At 40.6% G+C, this 19,418-nt stretch overlaps 1 protein-coding gene across 2 annotated transcripts in view; it reads left to right on the top strand.

Moving 5' to 3' along the window:
- The window catches only part of LOC121182562 (polypeptide N-acetylgalactosaminyltransferase 18-like), a 116,132-nt gene that overhangs the window by 65,505 nt on the left and 31,209 nt on the right, over positions 1–19,418 (top strand). For both annotated transcript variants that reach the window (XM_041039142.1, XM_041039143.1), the window contains exon 4: positions 8,895–9,081. In XM_041039142.1, coding sequence (XP_040895076.1) covers positions 8,895–9,081 — 187 coding nt within the window. The remainder of the gene's footprint in view (positions 1–8,894; positions 9,082–19,418) is intronic.

Genomic DNA, 19,418 nt, shown 5'->3' on the forward strand with positions numbered 1-19,418 from the left:
AGCTCTCTCTGCTGCATTACAAGATTTGGACTCTTTCTGTTTAATGAACCAATTCAAAAATAATCTGCCTGGTCCTGAACAGAAGAAATTGTGTTTTGGATACAATAGTATTATACTCATACTTAAGGTGAGTCACTTCTTTTAAAACCATTTCAGCTGCAATCCCTTTCAGTTTGGTCTAAGTGTTCTTAATTCTCCTTTCTAAATCTATTAGCTTAGCAGAGGCATATTGAATAATGAATGAATCCCTTTAGAAATGCCTTCATTGCCTCTCGTGCCACCATGGCAGAGGGAGCTGTAGGTACATTGGTTTCCAAATGCAGTCTAATCTGAGTTCTAAGCTCCTCCTTGAACTCTGCATCTCATATTAATGTTGAATCAAAGTGACACATCTGAGATCTCAACGCCTCTTGAAATGGGATCATATCAGTCTGACCGTGACATAGTCTGTTAGCAGAATGCTGTCAACAGAACAAGGCTAATGTGGTAGTTAGTAAGGGCCTAGAAATCAAGAAAATGTCTAGTCTTGAATAGACTTCCTTTGCTCCTGTGTCGAGTATAATCCCTGTCTGTTGGATGGTTCAGCCTCCACACATTTGTAGGGCCCAGAGAAGTACACATTCACTTAGCAATTCAAACAGAGTCAGGCGCTGTGCTGCTCAGCGTTGGCTTACTGCGATCAAGGATTTTATCTAAAACAATATTGAAATCTCCTCTGGAATTATGGGATAATGTTCCCATATCGTGCAACCTACTTTCTAAGTCTTCGTTGGGTGCAAATTCAGTTCACTGGCCAGGACCAGGGTCTGTCCTTGTATATCTGCCAGTATTATAAGTACTCTGCCCTCCTCGTGCTTAACCTCCTTCCTGAGTCTGAACTGCAAACATTTGTTAATTAATTAAGGATTCTGAGTGTTTCCTGCAAAAATAGTGTTGTTTTTTTTTTTTTTTTTTTTTTAGTGGCCTCAATATCATTTAATTGCACATCTTAGTCCATTTACATTGCAGGTGGAACACCACAGTGTCCTCCGAGTGCTTGTCACTGGCAGCATTAGTATATTTGACTGTTTGAATGAGTGCACTAACAAAAAATATAACCACTACCACAAAATTATTTAATGAAACATAAAGTTGTCAAATAAAAAATTCAGACCACACCTGGATGGATTCTATTGCCTTCCCTGGATTGTCAAACACTTGTGAGCTATTTCCACCAGTGAAAATCTTCAGACGTGCAGGACAGAGCATGCCGACTTTAGTCTTGCGCCCATGGAGTGCTCTTTTGCAGTGGGAGAATGCTTCATGATTGAACTGTGAATCATACAAAGCTACTCTAGTGGAGTCCCAGACTAAAAAAAATATAGTCCATGAATGATTGTTGAAATTTGGCAATAAATGGTAGAAAAAAATCTATTCCTCTTTGAACCTAAAGGACAAACTTGCTGTTTACCACAGTTAAATAATAGCCAAATAAAGAGTTGATTTTATTCACACCAGTTTGATAAAGGGTTTGCCATTGCATTACGGGGCAAAGATCTAAAGTACAGAGTAGTAGAATAGTGGAGTCCTGTTCAGTAGGTGAGCTACAGCCTAGTCTCTCTGTATTTTATGTCCCTCTTATGTTATATTCTGCCTTGGACAGTGCACAAGATCAGGACATGTGCAGGCATTAGCTGCATCACTGGTGTATGAAAACAGATTAAAACTTATTACAGCAGTCGCAGGCAAGGCCTGGGTGCGACTTGCCTGTTGGAGGACTGGTGTTAATAATTGTATCACGTACTATGGAACATATTTCACTGCTGCCAAATCTATAATTACCATTATGAGAAATCTGTTTCTGCTCCCGTCGCCTGCAGATTTTATGGGTCTCTCAGTGCTCCTCTGTTCTTCAATAATACAATATATCAGAGTTTAGTTATGGTAGTTGCACAGGTTGAATGCCTATTAGCAGAGCAGCCAGGGAGATAAATAGATTCAACATTTACCTCAAATAATTCCCTCTTAAAATTCTCTGGAAAATGTGATTTAATGCTGAATAACTGTGCTTGGTGGTAATTCATAATAAAGGTAATCGATGGAAGATAACTCAGTGAAAGCGAATGATCATTACTGTTACTCATTGATTGTACATGGTGTAATTACATGACAACTGAGGGTCATCTGAGGTTGGATGAAGGCAGTGGGTTAGATGAAGTGGAGATGCACTCAGAAATCATTATGCACTGCCACCAGAAGAGCAAATTAGCAGAGACATTATGGATTATATTCATAAACCCTCAAAGTTCTGATCAAAGATCACTAAACCATGCAAACTTCTATTAATGTCACAGTGGCATCACTTTGAATTACTCTGTCTTGCTGTTAGCCAAATCTCTCTATTCTAACCTACACCAATTCAGCTACTTATTCAAAATTACAGTTGCAAATGTTGATCGTTTTCACTGTAATTTAATCTAACAAATATCTTAAATGTACCGGTAAATTGTGAAAAAGCCTATTATAAATTCCCAGTATGCTGAAATATCTGAAAATGATTTGATAAATTGCCATAAGACATTCATAGTTCCACCACCCAGTTAGCTCAGTTGGTAAAGCATGAGATTCAATCTCTCCGGGTCGTGGGTTTGAGCCCCACTCCGGGCGGCACCGCCTCCCATGGGCCCACCACCTGTGGGAGGTGCCATAGGACTTTGGTGCATTGTGGACTGGGCAGCAGTCGCCCCTGTGACCTGGGCACAGGTAAGCGGCAGATGATGACATGACATTCATAGTTCCCAGATTATGTATCCTAATGACTTTGATGATACCCTGACATTTCTAGTAGCGCCACCATGTGGTGTCCTTTTTTTTTTTTTTTTTTTTTTTTTCATGAAATGTCTTAATAATAATGTGATGGACTGCGAGTTCCTCGTAAGTAATAAGTTCAGTGAGAGGCATCAGTGCATCCATTGCTAGTTAGCTTACAGTTGGCTGTTTAGGGTAAGCCCCCACTTTCTGCATACCTTTAGTCTTGTTAGAAAGAAACTACAGAATACCTTTGGGTTTTGTATTGGTGGGGTTCTCAGACACCGTGGCTGGAATTTTTCACTGTTTCTTTGACAGTGACTAAACTCTTGAATTTGTCAAGCTGTCAGCAGCAACAATAAAATTCAACACATCACATGGTAATTTGATTTAATAACAATTTGTTGCAGCCCTATCTAATATTAGGCTGGTAAACAAGCCAACAGCCCCTTCAGAACTTCACAGTGTTCAAACACGTGATAACATCATGCAGGCGTTGAAATCCCAGTTTCCTTTGTCCCTCAGATTTTTTAGCAGAAGGAGAAGAGGGTTCTGACTGGCAGCTACATTTGGGTAACAACATATTTCACAGCATGCATCAGAAATCTGAAAATTAACTGGGTAACTGGAGGTGTGTTTGATTTAATGACTGGATTTTTTTTTTTTTTATGTTTGAATGTTATCATGTACATGTAACACAAACAGGTGCTCTTCAAATAGTCCCAACTCCAGTTTTAAATGAGCCCCATCTTTCTTCCAGGTCAGCAGCAAACTGTGGCTCATTAAAGGAAAACAGAGAGAATACATAATCCAGACTGATGGTTATAATGAATAGAGAAGGAAAGGCAGCAGCCATAGCCCGTGGGCAGGATTACAACACGGAGATATCACAATGAGGAAATGAAGATGTCTGTTGTTCCACTGTGTGTGTGTGTGTGTGAGAGAGAGACTGAGAGGACTGTGTTTTTGTGTCTGTCTACCTGACTGTGTGCAAAGTGTATATGAAATTATGAAATCACTCATGAAGAAAGACAGATGTAACTGTTTCAGCCAAAAACCCAAACAAACTGTCGCTGAACTGGCAGCGAGTTTATTTTTTCAGTAATTTATAAAAGAACAGTCATACGACAGTCTGCCACTGCGTTTTTTCTTTTGCTGCTCGGAAAAACAACAACATTCGTGCGTACGTCTTCCCGGTTCTCTCGCTCTTCTTCTCTTGCGCACATCACCCTGTCCAACTCAGCGGCAAAACCGGGGGGGGGGGGTCTATCCACCACAACCAACACAACACAACCTGTTTTGGGGACATTACATGACCCCCAACATAACACTTGAATGGAAGCAAGAAAAAAACATGCTGCAGATATTAACATGTTCAGTAATGTGTATGTGTGTACTACATCAGCTGATTATTAGCCAGCATACCAGTCTTTATTTTTTAATATGGACCCTTTAGATCTCCTACATATTCTTGGAGCATCTGCTTCATTGCATCATACCAGAGTTTTTGGAAGTACCTTTTTTTTTTTTTTTAAGCCATGCTCACCACAGAGCTCGAGGGATGGCAATGTTGGTCAGTCAGTAAGTTAGCTGGTAAGTAGGTCGTTCTGTGTGTTTGGTCCAGACTTAAATATCTCAACTATTGGCTTTTGAGATTTTAATTTCCACTTGCAAAAAGATGTCAAACAGATCCGATTACTTGCACCAAAAATGCGAAGCAGTTCAGCCAACATACAGTACTCATTCAGGGAAATACATTTTCTGAACAGAAATATGAAGAGAGTACATCTGTAGGCTTTCAGATGATTCAAATGCCCATGTGTTAGTGGCTGACTTGAACAAGTGTCCTGTCATTTTAACAGAAATGCTCTTTCCATGTCACGCATTTGCAGAAATACACTTTCTGAAGCAGATCATTCAGTTATCTTCCTTTATAGAGAAGCACAGGTTACATCTGTAGGCTTTCAGACACAATTACTCAGCCACCTTTTAGTCACTGGGCATAGTGACACAAAGGAGTGCAGGAGGGAGCAACCACAAAGGGATTAAACAAGTTTTAAACATGACCACAGTTAGGCCTAATTACACTTCTGTTATAAAACATCTCAATCTAAAAGCCAGTGGAGTGACTTCTATACCAGCGTCCACTTGCTTTTCACAGGGTTTTGGAACCTGGCTGAAGAGATTTTATTATATATATATTACAAAAAGGTACATATTTTGGTAAATCCAAAATGAACAACCATCATCTGAGCTTGTTTCCTCATAAATTCTCCTCTTTGAGGGATTAATAGAATCTCAGCAGTGGTGCTGGACCTGAAGTGCTCTGCCAGGGCTGCACTAGATTGCAGATCAAATGGAAAGAGATGAAATCAAAAGCATGCTCCTTTCCAGTGCTTTGAAATCCCCAAACCATCATGAAAACTCACCATGCGGGGCCTGAAACGTGATGCCATGTCTCTTGTGATGACAAACTGCAGTTATGGCAGGTGGGCGGATGTGTTGCTTTCCACTTGATGACCGAGAAGCGCCAACTGCCCCATGAGGGCTTTAACAGCGATATACATCCAGAGCTAGATTTTTAAATCAGGAGGCCCCGGACCACAGAGAGGGTGCTGCTCCGGCCGGTCAGAGGGAGAGAGAAAGTCACAGAATGCATTAAAAGAAAAAAAATCCACAGTGGCTGGAGCACATAGTTCCTGCAGGATCCACCACAGTTTCAACTCCTAATTTGCAAAAAGACCCTTGCCTTTTAATTTGGAGTTCAGCTCATTCATGAGGCCACTCACATCAACAGCAAATACTGAATTAGTCATCCACTCATCGTCGCTTTGTTCGGGGATTTCTTTTCCCTTTATCTCACAAAACTCCTAAATCTTCAAGTCTCGCACTCTTTTCAGCACTTTGCCCAAGCTGAGCCATCTGACAGCTGTGTGGTACGTCAGGTCTGTGTGCTCAGAGTCATGGCCCTCAAACAGCGTAACAAACTGCCTATGGTTCAGTGCCTTTGCCCTAATGAAGTTTACAAGTTTCACAATATCAACTATGTGGTTCAGTTTCAGCACTGACTTACAAAGCACCTCTTGATGAATAATGCAGTGCAGGGATATTAATTTCAGTTCTGTTTTAATTTCAGACACTTTATCCTGCATCCTATTTAACAGGCTCATTGTTTTCCAGTCAAACTTGGTCTTCCATCCATTATAAAACCAGCTCAGTTGTTTTTTTGTTTTTTACATTTTAGTACCAAGCGTTGAATATATCACTACCAGTTGTTGTGCCTTTCAGTGCTTGAACAGAAGCAAATTCCTCAGTCAGAAAGATGAGTAGCTGGGCAGTGTCACGTACATCACAACTTTCATCCACAGACAAGGAGTAGTAGGTGAAACTGTCCGAAGGGCTTTTCAGCTGTTGCTCCAGAGTTGCTGCCAAATCCTCAACGCGCCTCATCACAGTCCATCTTGAAAGTGATATTTTTTCAAACGACTCCTAGTCTGGGCCGACTGTTGCTGCAGTGTCCGCCACACATTCTTTGATGAACGGCTTGCTGTTCTTGGGAGTTTTGTGAGCTGTTACATAACTAGCTTCAACGAATCCTTCGTTGCTTGTGTGGAGCTTTGTAATTATTCCTTGCTGTGTTTTCAGCTTTGCTAGCAAGCGTTCAGATGTCCACTCCATCTCTATTTAAGACATATTCTTGTATTTTCAGCATGTTTTGTTTGTATATAGACTCTGGGAACTCATTTTGGTCTATCTGGAACTTTTGTTGAACTGCGTTAGTCTGCTGTGAATTACTGTTTAGTTTGTTGAGCTGTTTTCTGGTTAAAGTCATAGACTCTTATTTGGGTTCTGGAGGTTTTGCTTAGTATTTCTGGGTTTCATTTTTAGTCCTGTTTTGGTTCCTGGGTTTGCTCTGTATTTTCAGTATAGTTTAGGAAATCTTGTCACTCTTGTTCTGGTGTCTGAAGTTCAGTTTAGTATTTCCTGTTTTATTTTGACGTCCTAACCCTCTTGTATTTTGTCCTAGTCTACTTCCTTTCTTTGTTTAGTTTCCCGCCTTCTGTGCTTGTCCGCCCCGCCCTAAGTGGTTTCACCTGTTGCCTATTACCTCGTGTATACAAGTCTCATTGTTCCCCTGTGCCTGCAGCTCAGCCTGTGTCAGTACCTGTATTGGTTCCAGTGTGTGATTCTGCCTTGTTTCCCCAAGTCAACTCCCTGTGGTTGTTCCTGTACCTGAGCCTTGTGTTTTCCCCTCATGGACTTACCTTGGTTGCCTTTTGATCTTAAGTAAGGACTTTTGGAGTTTACATTGTGTTTTATGTTTCCTGCCTTTTTTTTCCCTCCTTCTTGGAGGATTTTTCGTTCTTTAAGTTTTGTTCTCTGGCCCCGAACTGTTCCAGTGATTTTGAGTTTAATATAAAGACTGCAGCAACTACAACAGTCTTGAAGGATTCAGTGTTTTCAGTGATGAATCACTGCGTCACGCAGTCACTATCTTCATGATATTTTACCGATGTGGTGACACAGCTTTGCAAAGGAGTGCAGGAGGAGTGATCACATGAGGGATCAAACAAGAAACAAGATGTAGCTCTAGTTGCATGTTATGAACAAAATTATTTGAATTAGACGTGTGTGGTTATCAAACACCTCATTACAAAAGCAGTGGAGTGACTGGTATAGCGGTGTCCACTCTTCTAGAAAAGCTTTTCACAAGATTTTGGAACATGGCTGCAGGGATTTCTCCCCATTCAGCCACAAGAGCATTAGTGAGGTGTGCCCTGATGTTGGGTGATAAGGGCTAGTTTGCAGTCGGTCCAGTTCATCCCAAAGGTGTCGGATGGGATTGAAGTCAGGGCTCTGTGCAGGCCAGTCACGTCCTTCCAGCCAAACTGGGACCATTTTGCTTTGTGCATTGTCATGCTGAAACAAACAGAGCCTTCCCCAAACTCTCACCACAAAGTTGGAAGCGCATCATTTGATGCTTTATTGCACTTCCACAGTGTTGAGAGATTTACAAGGTTTACAGCAAAAAATGCTCCAAAAACTTTTGATCCTAAAATTCCCATAATGCAAAATAACATGGACTTCCTGTGCCTGGTGATGTCTGTAACACAGGCGTCTCCCCATGACAAGCAAACTGCACCCATGACAAGCAAACATGCCCTTATAAGATTAGAAATAAGGACTAAGCCCTAAAAAAGAACCTCAGACCAAAAGTTCCCTAAAATAAGTAGATAAAGTTGTCCACATACTTTTGGTCATGAATTGTATATAAACCACCAAAACTGAAGCTTAGTTTATGTTAAGTTTAGGTTAGGTTTTCACCAGACTGACCATTGTAAACATTACATCTTGCAGAGCCATACTTTCCTTTTGCAACCTAATCCTGCACAGCGTGCTGAGTATTGCCTCCTCCTGCTACATCACTGCCTGCTGCACAGCGACTGAACTCAAACATCTCCTTCTGCGCATCATTTCTAGCTTTTGAATTTATGTAAATTCAATATGTTTCTCTATTCAATATGGGCTTATGTATACTATCAGCGTGTACTATCAGCTCTGCCAGGAGCTCCATGAAATGTGAATGTGTGTTATTGTTGTGGCATGGATAATGGATGGATAATACCTTAACCTTAAGTGTCCACACTACAGCTAAGTGTTTTGGTAAAAATAGTTTTGAGCCCATGGGGCGAATGGTCCGACCTCAGGTCTATGTGGCATCCACAAGGACACAGACACACACACACATCACATGTTTTCCCCTGTCCAGTGTAGATGAGGGAGTTTCTGTGGAGCTTTGTCGATAAGATCAATATTGCAACAGGCTTCACTGAGTTTGCTTTAATATCCAAGTGTGTGTGTTTGTGCAGGTGTTTTTGTTATCTCCTTAGGACCTTTTCCGTTATAAACTCTGACCTTGTCAGGACCAGTTGTCCTCATGGCGACCAAAGCCCGATCCTAATGAGGCAAAACATCATTTCTGAGGTTGTGGTTAAGGTTAGGCTCAGGGTTTAGTTTAGGCTGCCCACAATGAATGGAAGTCAATAAAATGTCCTAACAAGGATAGCGGTGTGAACTTGTGTGTGTTTGTGTTGCTCTCTCCCCAGTGGAGCTGAAAGAGCACCTGCAGAGCTTTGTGGAGGAGACCAACGCTCAGCACGGCCCAGGATTCGTCAAGTTGGTCCACCATGACAAGCAGGAAGGGCTGATCAGGTCCAGAGTCAGAGGATGGAGGGCAGCCTCGGCTCCTGTGGTCGCCCTGTTCGACGCACACGTGGAGTTCAACACTGGATGGTGAGTAGCCATTTTCACAGAATTCCAGTGTGTGACTGCCTAGACTGAAGAGTCATGTTTCTTTGTTTAGGCCATGGTTTGTACACAATGTGAAAAATATTCTGTGAGAACCAGGGGCGCCTCACATTTTCATTGCCTAAAAACTATTCAAGTACACATGAAAAGGATGAGCATTTATATATTTTAACAGCATAAACCTTGCATTTCACCTATATTACTTAAGTATCACAATATTTTCACCCCACCACCTAATGCCAAATAAAAAAAATGTCCCCTGTCATGGACACACAAGGAATTATTACATGACTGCAGCCCTACTCGACAGTGCATTTTGGTATCTTTGAGTTCATTGTTTTGATTTTAAAGCCTTCACTGTTTTGATTCACTCTCACCACTCTCATTAGCGCCTTTCGGCCACAACAGGCAGCTGTTTTCAGCAAAAAGAAAAGGAACATGCTCTAAACCCACTTACCCACTGTACTAAATGGCAGACCAACAAAGTTAGCGACTAGCTGGTGAACACAGTGGAGCATTTAGAAACTAAAAAGACGGGCTTCTCCCTCAGGAGTTGGTGGAGAGTTAAACAAAGGAGGAAAGCCAAATATTATATTTGTCAGAGGAATGGAAACATAACTCCAAATGAATGCTAATGCTGTGCTGTGTCTGGTGGATTTGAAAATAGGCAACAGCTTGCTAGCACATTCACCACAACAGCCTTTTGAGTTGAGGTAATAATGTGCCAGTGCTGTTCTGATGGTTTGTTTTGTTGCTTCCAGCCAGGAAAAAAAAATCAATCAATGGGTCTTTAAATTTTAAATACAATTAACAATAACGTTCTTCTAGCTCGCTCAGCTTCACAATCTTTTTGTGACGATGCAGTAGACAGGTGAAGGAGCTCCACTCAGTGAGGCTGAAGACACTGATCTGTTCAGTTTGTTCAAAGCACTTGTAGTTTCTCCACAAGATGCAGCTAAATACAAAACTGTTGCATTTTTGCCTCCTCCAGCTGTGAAGCTCCACAGGAGGAAGGATATTTGTTTGTATGTTTGATATGTTTGTTTGTCGATTTGACTGCAGGTGTGTTTCACCTGTAATCAGCCCAGATGTGATTAACACCAAAATCCAAATGTCATTTGGGCAAACACATATCTATGACATTTCAATTTTTAGAGTATTAGATGTTGTGCACCGCTGCAAGCGTCTTTTACATTAATTCCTCTTTGTCTTGTGTAGCTGTAACCAAGTCTGACAGTGCGCTGTGACACTGAAACAGAGAAGAAAAACGAGTGAAGAATGAATAACTGAATGTCAGTATTAATTCAGTTCCTTTGTTTGAAAGGTTGCTGTTTAAATTTGTTTTTCCTCAAGACAACGGTGAAGCGAGTGAAGAATTTCAGCTCTGAATGACGAATTTCAGCTCTGTTTATAAACTGGTTCGTGAAGGGATTATTCCATTTCTCCCTTTTTGAGGTCTATTAAAGAATGGTGAAGCTGTAACCCATTTTCAGACAGGTGCAAACGTTCAGCTCCAGAGAGCCACAGATGCAGCTGTGACATATTTATTCCTATTTTGGGTCGGAGAGTACGTTGATTGTGAGAGCAGCTGGCGACGAAGTGATTTTCAGAATATGTATGTGTTTTAAAGAGAAACAGAGGTGATTGAGATATTTTGTTAAGTAGTAGAGGTTGTTGCTGTCCAGGAAGGCCTAATTAAACCTGCAGTCGTGTGGTTATTCTCTTTGACTGTCTCTCCTTTGGGTGACAACCTTTGTTCTCTATGAACCATCACAGAAAAACTCTGAATCCAGGTGTAAATGTAGATCTTCTCATTAATATGAGATCTGGACTTTTTGACAGACAGGCTCATATGTGCTTCTTGCAGCGTTTGATACAATTTGAACCCAAATATAATTTTAATAACAATTTTATAGAGAATGTTGATACTGAACAAGGCTCCATAAACAAAACTGCAGTGGCTAAAAACTGATTGCCTAGATGCTGATGTTTGAAAACTAGTTTGCTACTAGTTACTAGCTGGTGATGTTGAGTCCACAGCTACCAGTTCTATGATGAAAATGACAAATTTGATTTAATGTCTATGCAGCAAGAAAGTTGCAATCAGCAAAATTTGTCTGGAATTTCAAAGACAGGAGCCTCAAGGAAATCGATCCTCCACGTTCCAGCTGTCAACTTCACTTTTGGGCACAGTTGACCAGGGGGGAAATATAGAGTAAATCTAAGTTGAATGAATATGATTTATATAGGAAAAATAAAAAAATAAGAGTTTGCTGATGCCATCCTGCATCTTTATTTCACTAAAATTTAACTTGGATCCTTTTTTATTAGTTGCTTCCCCGATCACTGTTAGTGACTAATTAACAGTGATTGGGGTACATGCCAAACAAAGTTTGAGAACCACATTAGCAGCTAAACATTACCATGGGATTGTAAACATGTTAGCATTTACCTCAAAGAGTTGCTGTGTCTAAATTCACTCTAACAGCCTTCAGCAAGACTGCTGACTCTTAAGCCCCATTCGGACGGGATTAATGTTACAGGGGGAGGTAGGGAACAAAATACTCACTGTGCTCCTCAGTTCCTTTAACTCATTGTTCCGGATGACGTTTTAACCATTGGGAAATCACAGGATTTAGTCTGTAATAGACATGGACATTCAACAGGACAAAGCCAAAAGGAGAAGTCCCCCAGGGACGGAGAGATGTGAGGCAGAAATACCTTGTGTGGTAAATTCGAGTCAAAAATTGTACATGAAACACGTATTGATATGATTCAGTGTGACTTACTCTTCCCCAGGATATTTATATCCAGTGTTGATTGTGAATAAACGTCCGTAAATCCACTTAGAAATCTTAGCAAAGAGAAGCCTGAGAACTCACCAGGGAATCATCAGGGGCTTTTTTTTAGTATCAAAGTAATCCATTGATGGTTGTCTATATAACCATGGGGACATTGCCAACAGCTACAGCTACAAATAAATACAGGCTATAAAAACCCGGGCTCCAAAGAGAATAGCAGTACCTGCTGTAGCTGACATTAACAACAGTCCATTTGATGAGCTTTTGTAGAGTCTTAATCACTTAGCATGTTTCCATCTATCAGACTAGCAAAGTATCAAACAATGAATCTGGTCTGAATGAGGCTTTTAGTCTTCCATTACATTTCTTAACATTTCATGGATGCTAACCATCTTCCTGTGCTTCCAGTGTTCAAGAAAGCAAGGCTGAAAATATCCCACTGACATGAAGAACTCTGGTGGTATCTCTGTGCCAAGAATGAGTGTGTTTTGCACAGTCGACCACCCACTTGCTCAGAGCAGGTCGACTTTTCAGCACGCTTTTTCTCCATAATGTTTTTTTTTTTTTAAGTCTCTTTATTCAGTGACATCAATCACACCCTTGTAAACTTTCCTAAAATCACACAACACCCTTTATTCAGGAGTGATATTGACACACTGTCAAACCACAATTACACACTGCAGATCCACTGGTTAAATTTTGTGCAATCAGCATCAGACTGTTGCAAAATAAACCCAGAAGTCTCTGTGCATATGTGCATATGAAACGTGTTATTTTGATTAATTATTCTACAGTTTCTTCTGCAAATTAACGTGTTGGAGACTGACACATTGAAAACATGTCACGCAGCCTCATGAAAAATCTTTGGTCAATTAAAACTTCTCTCTCTGCCAATAACTCCCTCAGGACCATTCATTCCTCTCTCCATCCAAAACAACGCTGCGTGCTCCATGTACTTATTAACATGTGTGGTCAAAGCAACACCTGCTGTTCCACACTTTTAATTAAAGTGCAGGCGGACAAATCCTAGTTTACGTGTCATTCAAGGATCACATTTATGCTGCAATATGAAAACTATTTCATGGTTAAAGAGGATGAAAGTTTCCGCAGGTGTGCCAGGCACGGCTGGCCACAAATTTTTTTAAAAAGTGTCCACAGCACACTCCCAGTGCCCTAAGCAGGGTGCACTTGACCTGCTTTGCACCACAGCGCTGGGTTCACGATAACAAAGAAACAGACTTCTCTTCTTCTCCTCTGACTCAGGGTTAGATAGCAAACGTGCATATGTTTCCTTATAGCTGTGTAATATTACCATGGCATTTGGTCCTCCCTGTGTTTGATGCTGGTACTTTCATATTTAGACAAAGTGTTTCCTCTTTATATGATCTTGATGAGAGTTTTGAGTTTCTTGTTGCATTCATTTGCATTTAAATTAAGTCATTTCCATTTATTCGAAATAACTCTCACTCCTAACCTTTAAAGAGATGGAGTTCACATTAATACCAACTTTTGTGTTATGTCAAGACAAGCATGTTGACACTCAGTGGAAATATTTCCTAATGAATCCATTAAGTTCTGGTATGTAATGGGAGCAGTAGTTAATTACTGACCTCATTAGCATAGCTGGTTATGTTTAATCCATCACCGTGGTGAGGCAGCTGAGGTTCATAGCGCGTTATCCTTCGCAGCGCTTCAGCTTTTCTGACAGAAACCAAGTGCTGTTTTCCTTTAAACACAAATTTAATGTCAATCTGTTTGAGCTGCTGACACTTCATCACCTCAAGGTCCCCTCCTTAAAACACTGGGATACAACAGCAGAGCTGTGTACCTGTTAATCATTTTGACAGGCTGGAAAATATCACACACTCACACTTGAATGAGAACACACACACACACACGTGCACACACGCACAAGTGCAACACAGATTCACAGGCAGGTTACACATTTGCTTGCACTGTTTTGCTCTTCTACACACACATACACACACACACACTTCATTATGATGTCTGGGCTGGATCCAAAATAACATTTGTTGCTGCAGTGTTCCAGATTAGACATGAGCCACTTACAAGGTTCTTAACCCCTCTACTCCTCCACCCACTCCAACCCTATCTCTCTCTCTCTCTCTCTTTACACACACACATACACACACACCTCCCACATATTGTCACAGGGGGGGTACTGGTCTATGACTAATGAAATCATTTACAGAAACAAAGGAGCTCAGCTGGAGATAAACACTTCTTTGTCTACTTTCTCCTCTCTCTTTAAACACTCACATTTTCAACAGTTGCAGTGGAGTTTAAATGTTTCTTTTTCTGGTGCTGTATCTGCTGATAAGAGCCATGATTAGCGCTCGTTGTAAAATATCTGATTTCACGCGTAGTAATCCAAAAATTGTGCGCATGCCTCTCAATCCCCTTTTCCATCACTTTCTTCTTCTTCCCTCCTCTTCCTTTGTCTTCCTCCACTCACACCTTCCTCTCGATGCTTCTTCCTCCTTGCGCCCTCCTGTGCTCTGAAAGCCACCCACCCACCGTGTCAGAGAGGGTTTTTTTTCTTCATAGAAATTGAGAAATTGCTGTATAATTACCAACAAAGCATTGACTGTTCAATCTACATAATTGTCTCTACCATACATTGCAATTATCTGCAACACTGGCTATTTTGAGTCGCACACAAGCAATTATAGTCTCTTTTATGTTACAGAGATTGTGACTGTGATCACAATAATCCTCAATCATCTCCAAGTGCTGTACATGTGCTCTGCTACTTATCTCCACGTGCATGAAGAACATCAATTAAAAAATACATAATTACATGATGAGGTATACTGTACATATCAGTGGACTGTGGATCTGTAGAAGTCCAGACTCTCCCCTCATGTAAACAACACAGCAACTGCAACGTAAACAAAGACAGATGCAAACAATTGTCCAAATTATCCAGCATGTAAGAAAAGGTAGATCTAATAATTAAAGCTAATGAACAGTTTTATAATAATGGGTAATGAAATGATCATGTGTAATAAAAGTGGTACTGATGGTGACAAAACTCACAGAGACTCATCACAAAAGTCTGCAGTTGCCCTCAGTAATGCTCCCGTCCGTGGAGCATCAGAGTTTTACAGCCACAACTTCAGTGTTTGGGTCAGTCTCACAGCTCTCATTAGCCTTGTTTTCATCCACAGCTAGCAGTTGTTCTCAGTGAAAAAGTTCAGATAGACCCACTGTAAACTACCTGCCCAGCAACAAACAGCAGACAGACATAGTTAGTGACTAACTGGTGAACACAGACGAGTGTTTAGCAGCGAATGTTTCCCTCGGCAGCCAGGGGAGAACAAACCGATCTGTAAGGAGAATGAATATTGGACTTACATTTATCAAATGGACACAGATGTGACTCCAGATGAATGCTAATGTTGGACAGTGTCTTCCTTAATGTGCAGATAGACAACTGTTTGCTCACACATTAGTCACAACAACTTTAAATTGATGTTGTGCTTACAGCTTATTCTAATGGCCAGAAGTGGCCAAAGAACAGGGCAATGATTCTTCACTGGTTATTAGTCTGAAAGTGTCAGACACAGTAAGTCAAACAAACACTTACTGAGTTATCTTAAACGTGTGTTTACAGAGTAGTTCCTGCCTCGGTTTCAGGACGGCTGCGGTAAAGTTTTTGTTCCTTTTGCCACCAACATACAAAGAACTAGTTTGATCATTGTCCAGTATACTTTGAAAATCAGTTACATCAGTTTCGCAGTGGATGCCTTCATCTAATCTAAAGTCTTTCAGAGCACCCAGCGCGTTTTAGCATTCAGCTGTGAGAAAATCATTTCCTTTAGGTTGACATAAGTGTGAACAGTGTAACCTTTACCTTGAGTGGTCGAGCTTTCTTTGATGTGGAGGTCACACTAATTGCTTGGCTTCCCAATTTTTCCTCCGGTAACCAGATTTCAGAGCTCCCTGTGTGTGGGCTCGCTGTATGTTTTTCTGTGCTTATGTGTTTATGTGTGAGTGTATATAGAACTGAGAAAAAAGAAATGAGCCAGAGGCCAGGTTTATCTCCTAACGAAGAATCAGTGCGCAGAACAAAAGAGTCCCTCCTCCTCTCTGATGTTGAGACTTTGTGATTTTATTATCATAAACCTCTGTGGGGCTGAACTGATAAAACATGAATGACTGTGAGGAAAGGTTCCTCGTTTGTGTTTTCTCTCTCATGAGACCGTCGAGGGTAGTTTGCATTTAAACGACAGCGTTTGGCAGTTTGTCCCGCATGGCTGCAAATGTAAAGGTGTTTTTTTTTTCTCTCTTCGCTCAGCAGTCATGAATTCTCCAGATCAATAGTATTGTTTTGAACCAGGTAAATAGCTTCCCGCCGAGTTCAACCATGTAAATCCTCGTTATCGTTTTCATTAACCAGACGTGTTTTTTCCATTAGAGAAGGAAACCAAAGAGTTTTTGCTTCGCTGGACACATGAGACAATTTCCAGAGCTGAACTTTTGTTTGTTTGTTTTGAATTCCCACTGTCACAAAATATGAAAAACAATAGTGAGAATTACCTGAGCATTTTGAATTTAGCGACAGAGGTTTTGTCAAATCCTAACTTTTGTCTGACCTAAAAAAACATTGACAAAGATACTGGATATTATTTAAACTGTGGCCTTAATTGTGAAATATATGGTTAATGGCACATGGCAATATTCTTTGACAAGTTATTAATCATTTGTGTAGATTCATTTTTATGTTGTTCTTTAATGGTCCTTAAAAAAAAAGAAGTCATTCTTTAACATAGATTCTGCCTGCAAAGCACCAATCAGCACACAGAATGAACTCAAGACACCCAATCAAGTTCCACCTCTTCACGCCAAGTCACCTCACTACTTTGTGACTGTAGTAAGGGGATGAAGATGTTATGAAATGTTGCTCAGTCTTAAGTTAAGTAAGAAACCTCAAAATTAACGATTTTATTCAAAATGTACACTGATCATTATAAAACCGGTGACTGGTTTTAATGTTGTAGCGCAGTGGTGTAAATGACACTGACGTCAACTTTGTTTTGACATAGTTCAGAGTAATTTTTTATCTTGTTTGATCTTGTTGAAAAGATGATTTTTACCATTAACTACCACGTTAAACAGCCAGCTTATGTATATATATGTTTGTTTTTCATTGCATTGTAAGTAAAACTACTTTTTTCAAAATCATATGTCACCAATGTTATGCTTTATATTGCATTTCAAACACATAGGTACATTATCTGTGCCCAAATATCTTATTTCATAACCCCATTCAGTAATTATGATTATGATGATTATTAAAAAAAAAAAACAAGACTTCACTGTCTGCTTTTTCCCTGAAAATCCTTTTTGTCCTGCCTAAGCTGACATAACCTTTTACTCTCTATCAAAAGATGAGTGTTCGATGTTTAAAGGTTTTATCTGAAATCCACCTGATATTAAAAACCCATTTAAACGTGTGATAGGATTTTGTTGTTATATACTTAGAGTACATGAGGGTGCCTGTTATTTTTTACCAATAAATGAGAACTTCACTGCATCAGTGAAGCTTCAGTAACTCAAATTTACTCTGATTGCACGAAATAGAAAGTACTCTTATAAGTGTTTGAGTTGGACTGAAAATCAGAGGATGAATCAAAGTGGTTTAGACACTGTGATGGTGTATGAAGTTAAGCTGATACACACACTTTCCACATTTCCACTTCCCCCACTAACACCTCTGTACCAACACCCCCCCTCATTACTGTCCAGGACTCCTACAAACCCTGTGTGAATCTTAAGAGCTGTCCGATATGCGAGGCCATGATCACAGCCAGCCCTGCTGCTTGGCTCTCAACATCCACTGAATCACATATTGCCTGATCAAGGATTGTGCTTAGTTTGTAATCCAGGCTCTAGTTATCTCCTGTGTGGACTCCAGAGTTCCGGAGGTGATCTCTGTTGACCATCTTAACTCCTCGTGCTGCAGCGAACCTCGCCCTCGGCAGCTATGAAACCTCCCACATTAACCACTTCCTGTCCTTCCCCTCAAATTAAATTCAAAACCCTGGGAAATGGCTTACAAGGCTGAGCGGAGTAGGGTGCATTCGGATCTCTCCAGGACTTTCCATGCTGGACGGTGCCTCACTGATCCTGCTCTGCTCTCCCTGAGGAGTCATGTCCAGCACATCTACATTCATGGATTCAGCTCCATCCTCACAGCTTACTGGTGGAGTCCCAGCACAACCGAGAGGCAGTGGTTCTAGCTGATTTTTGACACATTTGAAATTAAAATTCCTAAACACATGTTTTCACTGTGTTATTATAGGTTATTGAGTGCAGACAAAAATGTCAGTTTTATCCATTTATAGTTCAATCTACAACAGTAAAATGTGTAAACAAGTGAAAGTGTTGAAATATATTTGTGAAGCCAGTGCAGGTCAGCAGGCTGCTGGCAGTGCTCAGAGCTCAGGACACAAACACTCTGGCTGTGCTTGGACAACAGAAGAAAACAGACTTGAAGTGTAAAAAGGTTCTTCTGGTCACAGTTAACACGTGTAAAGCAAGAGTGAAACGTGAGCCATTAGCTGACCTGTGTAGGCAGCTGTAAGAGAAAAAGCACGTCTGCTCAGTGAGATACATGCGAGCTGGACAGCTGAACGACTACCAGAACAACACTGTCTGCAAGCAATGTGTGGCATTTTATAGATGGGGAAGTTACAGCTGTGCAGCTCTGATGATTTCTGTGTCTGACGTCTCGTTTTCCTGCTCACTGTAAACTGTTGAATGTCTGATGTATATGAAGCAGTGAACGGGGGAGTGATTTCAGAGCTCAGTACATCTGGGTAACTGACTGAAGGGGGCCTCCTGTAGTGTGTGTGTGAACCTGCTGTGTCGGTCATGTGATCCCTCTGTCAGTCTGCTTGAGGTCTCAAGTTATTAGATCACTGATAAAACTGGATCCGTGTGTGTTTCTCCGCTAATTGGGTCAACAACAACAATTACTTGTTTCTACCTTTATGTGAAGTTAGTACATCACTGATATGAAGCTTTCACAACCTCAGCTGCACGACTGAACTGTTTTTGCACTTATGTATTTGCACAAATATTTTCACAAAGCCATGTATATTTTCTGAGGCACAGTAAAGTAATTTATTTCATTTCCTTAACTTTCTTAGTTCATTTAAATACATTTTCTTCTGCTGTAACACATGAATTTCCCCCTAAGAATCAGTCAGGACTGCAGACTCACTCCTGAGCTTCCAGACTGGACTGACAGTCCCCCACTTTCTTATATCACTTCATCCTCTTTGATACGTCATTTTATCCAGGTGATCTTTTCATTTTATTTATTTTATTTATTTATTTATTTTTGTTTCACCTTTTTCTTTGTGTAATTTGAGGAATTTAATCATCTGCATTTTGGTGATTGACTGGTAGTGTTCAGTGAGTTTTTCAGAGCTCTTTCTTCTACTGCCTGCTGCTGCCGCAAACAGAGTTGACATCCTGTTCAAACACACA

Source organism: Toxotes jaculatrix, chromosome 5 (genome assembly GCF_017976425.1).
Source record: "Toxotes jaculatrix isolate fToxJac2 chromosome 5, fToxJac2.pri, whole genome shotgun sequence".
Lineage (NCBI taxonomy): Eukaryota > Metazoa > Chordata > Actinopteri > Toxotidae > Toxotes > Toxotes jaculatrix.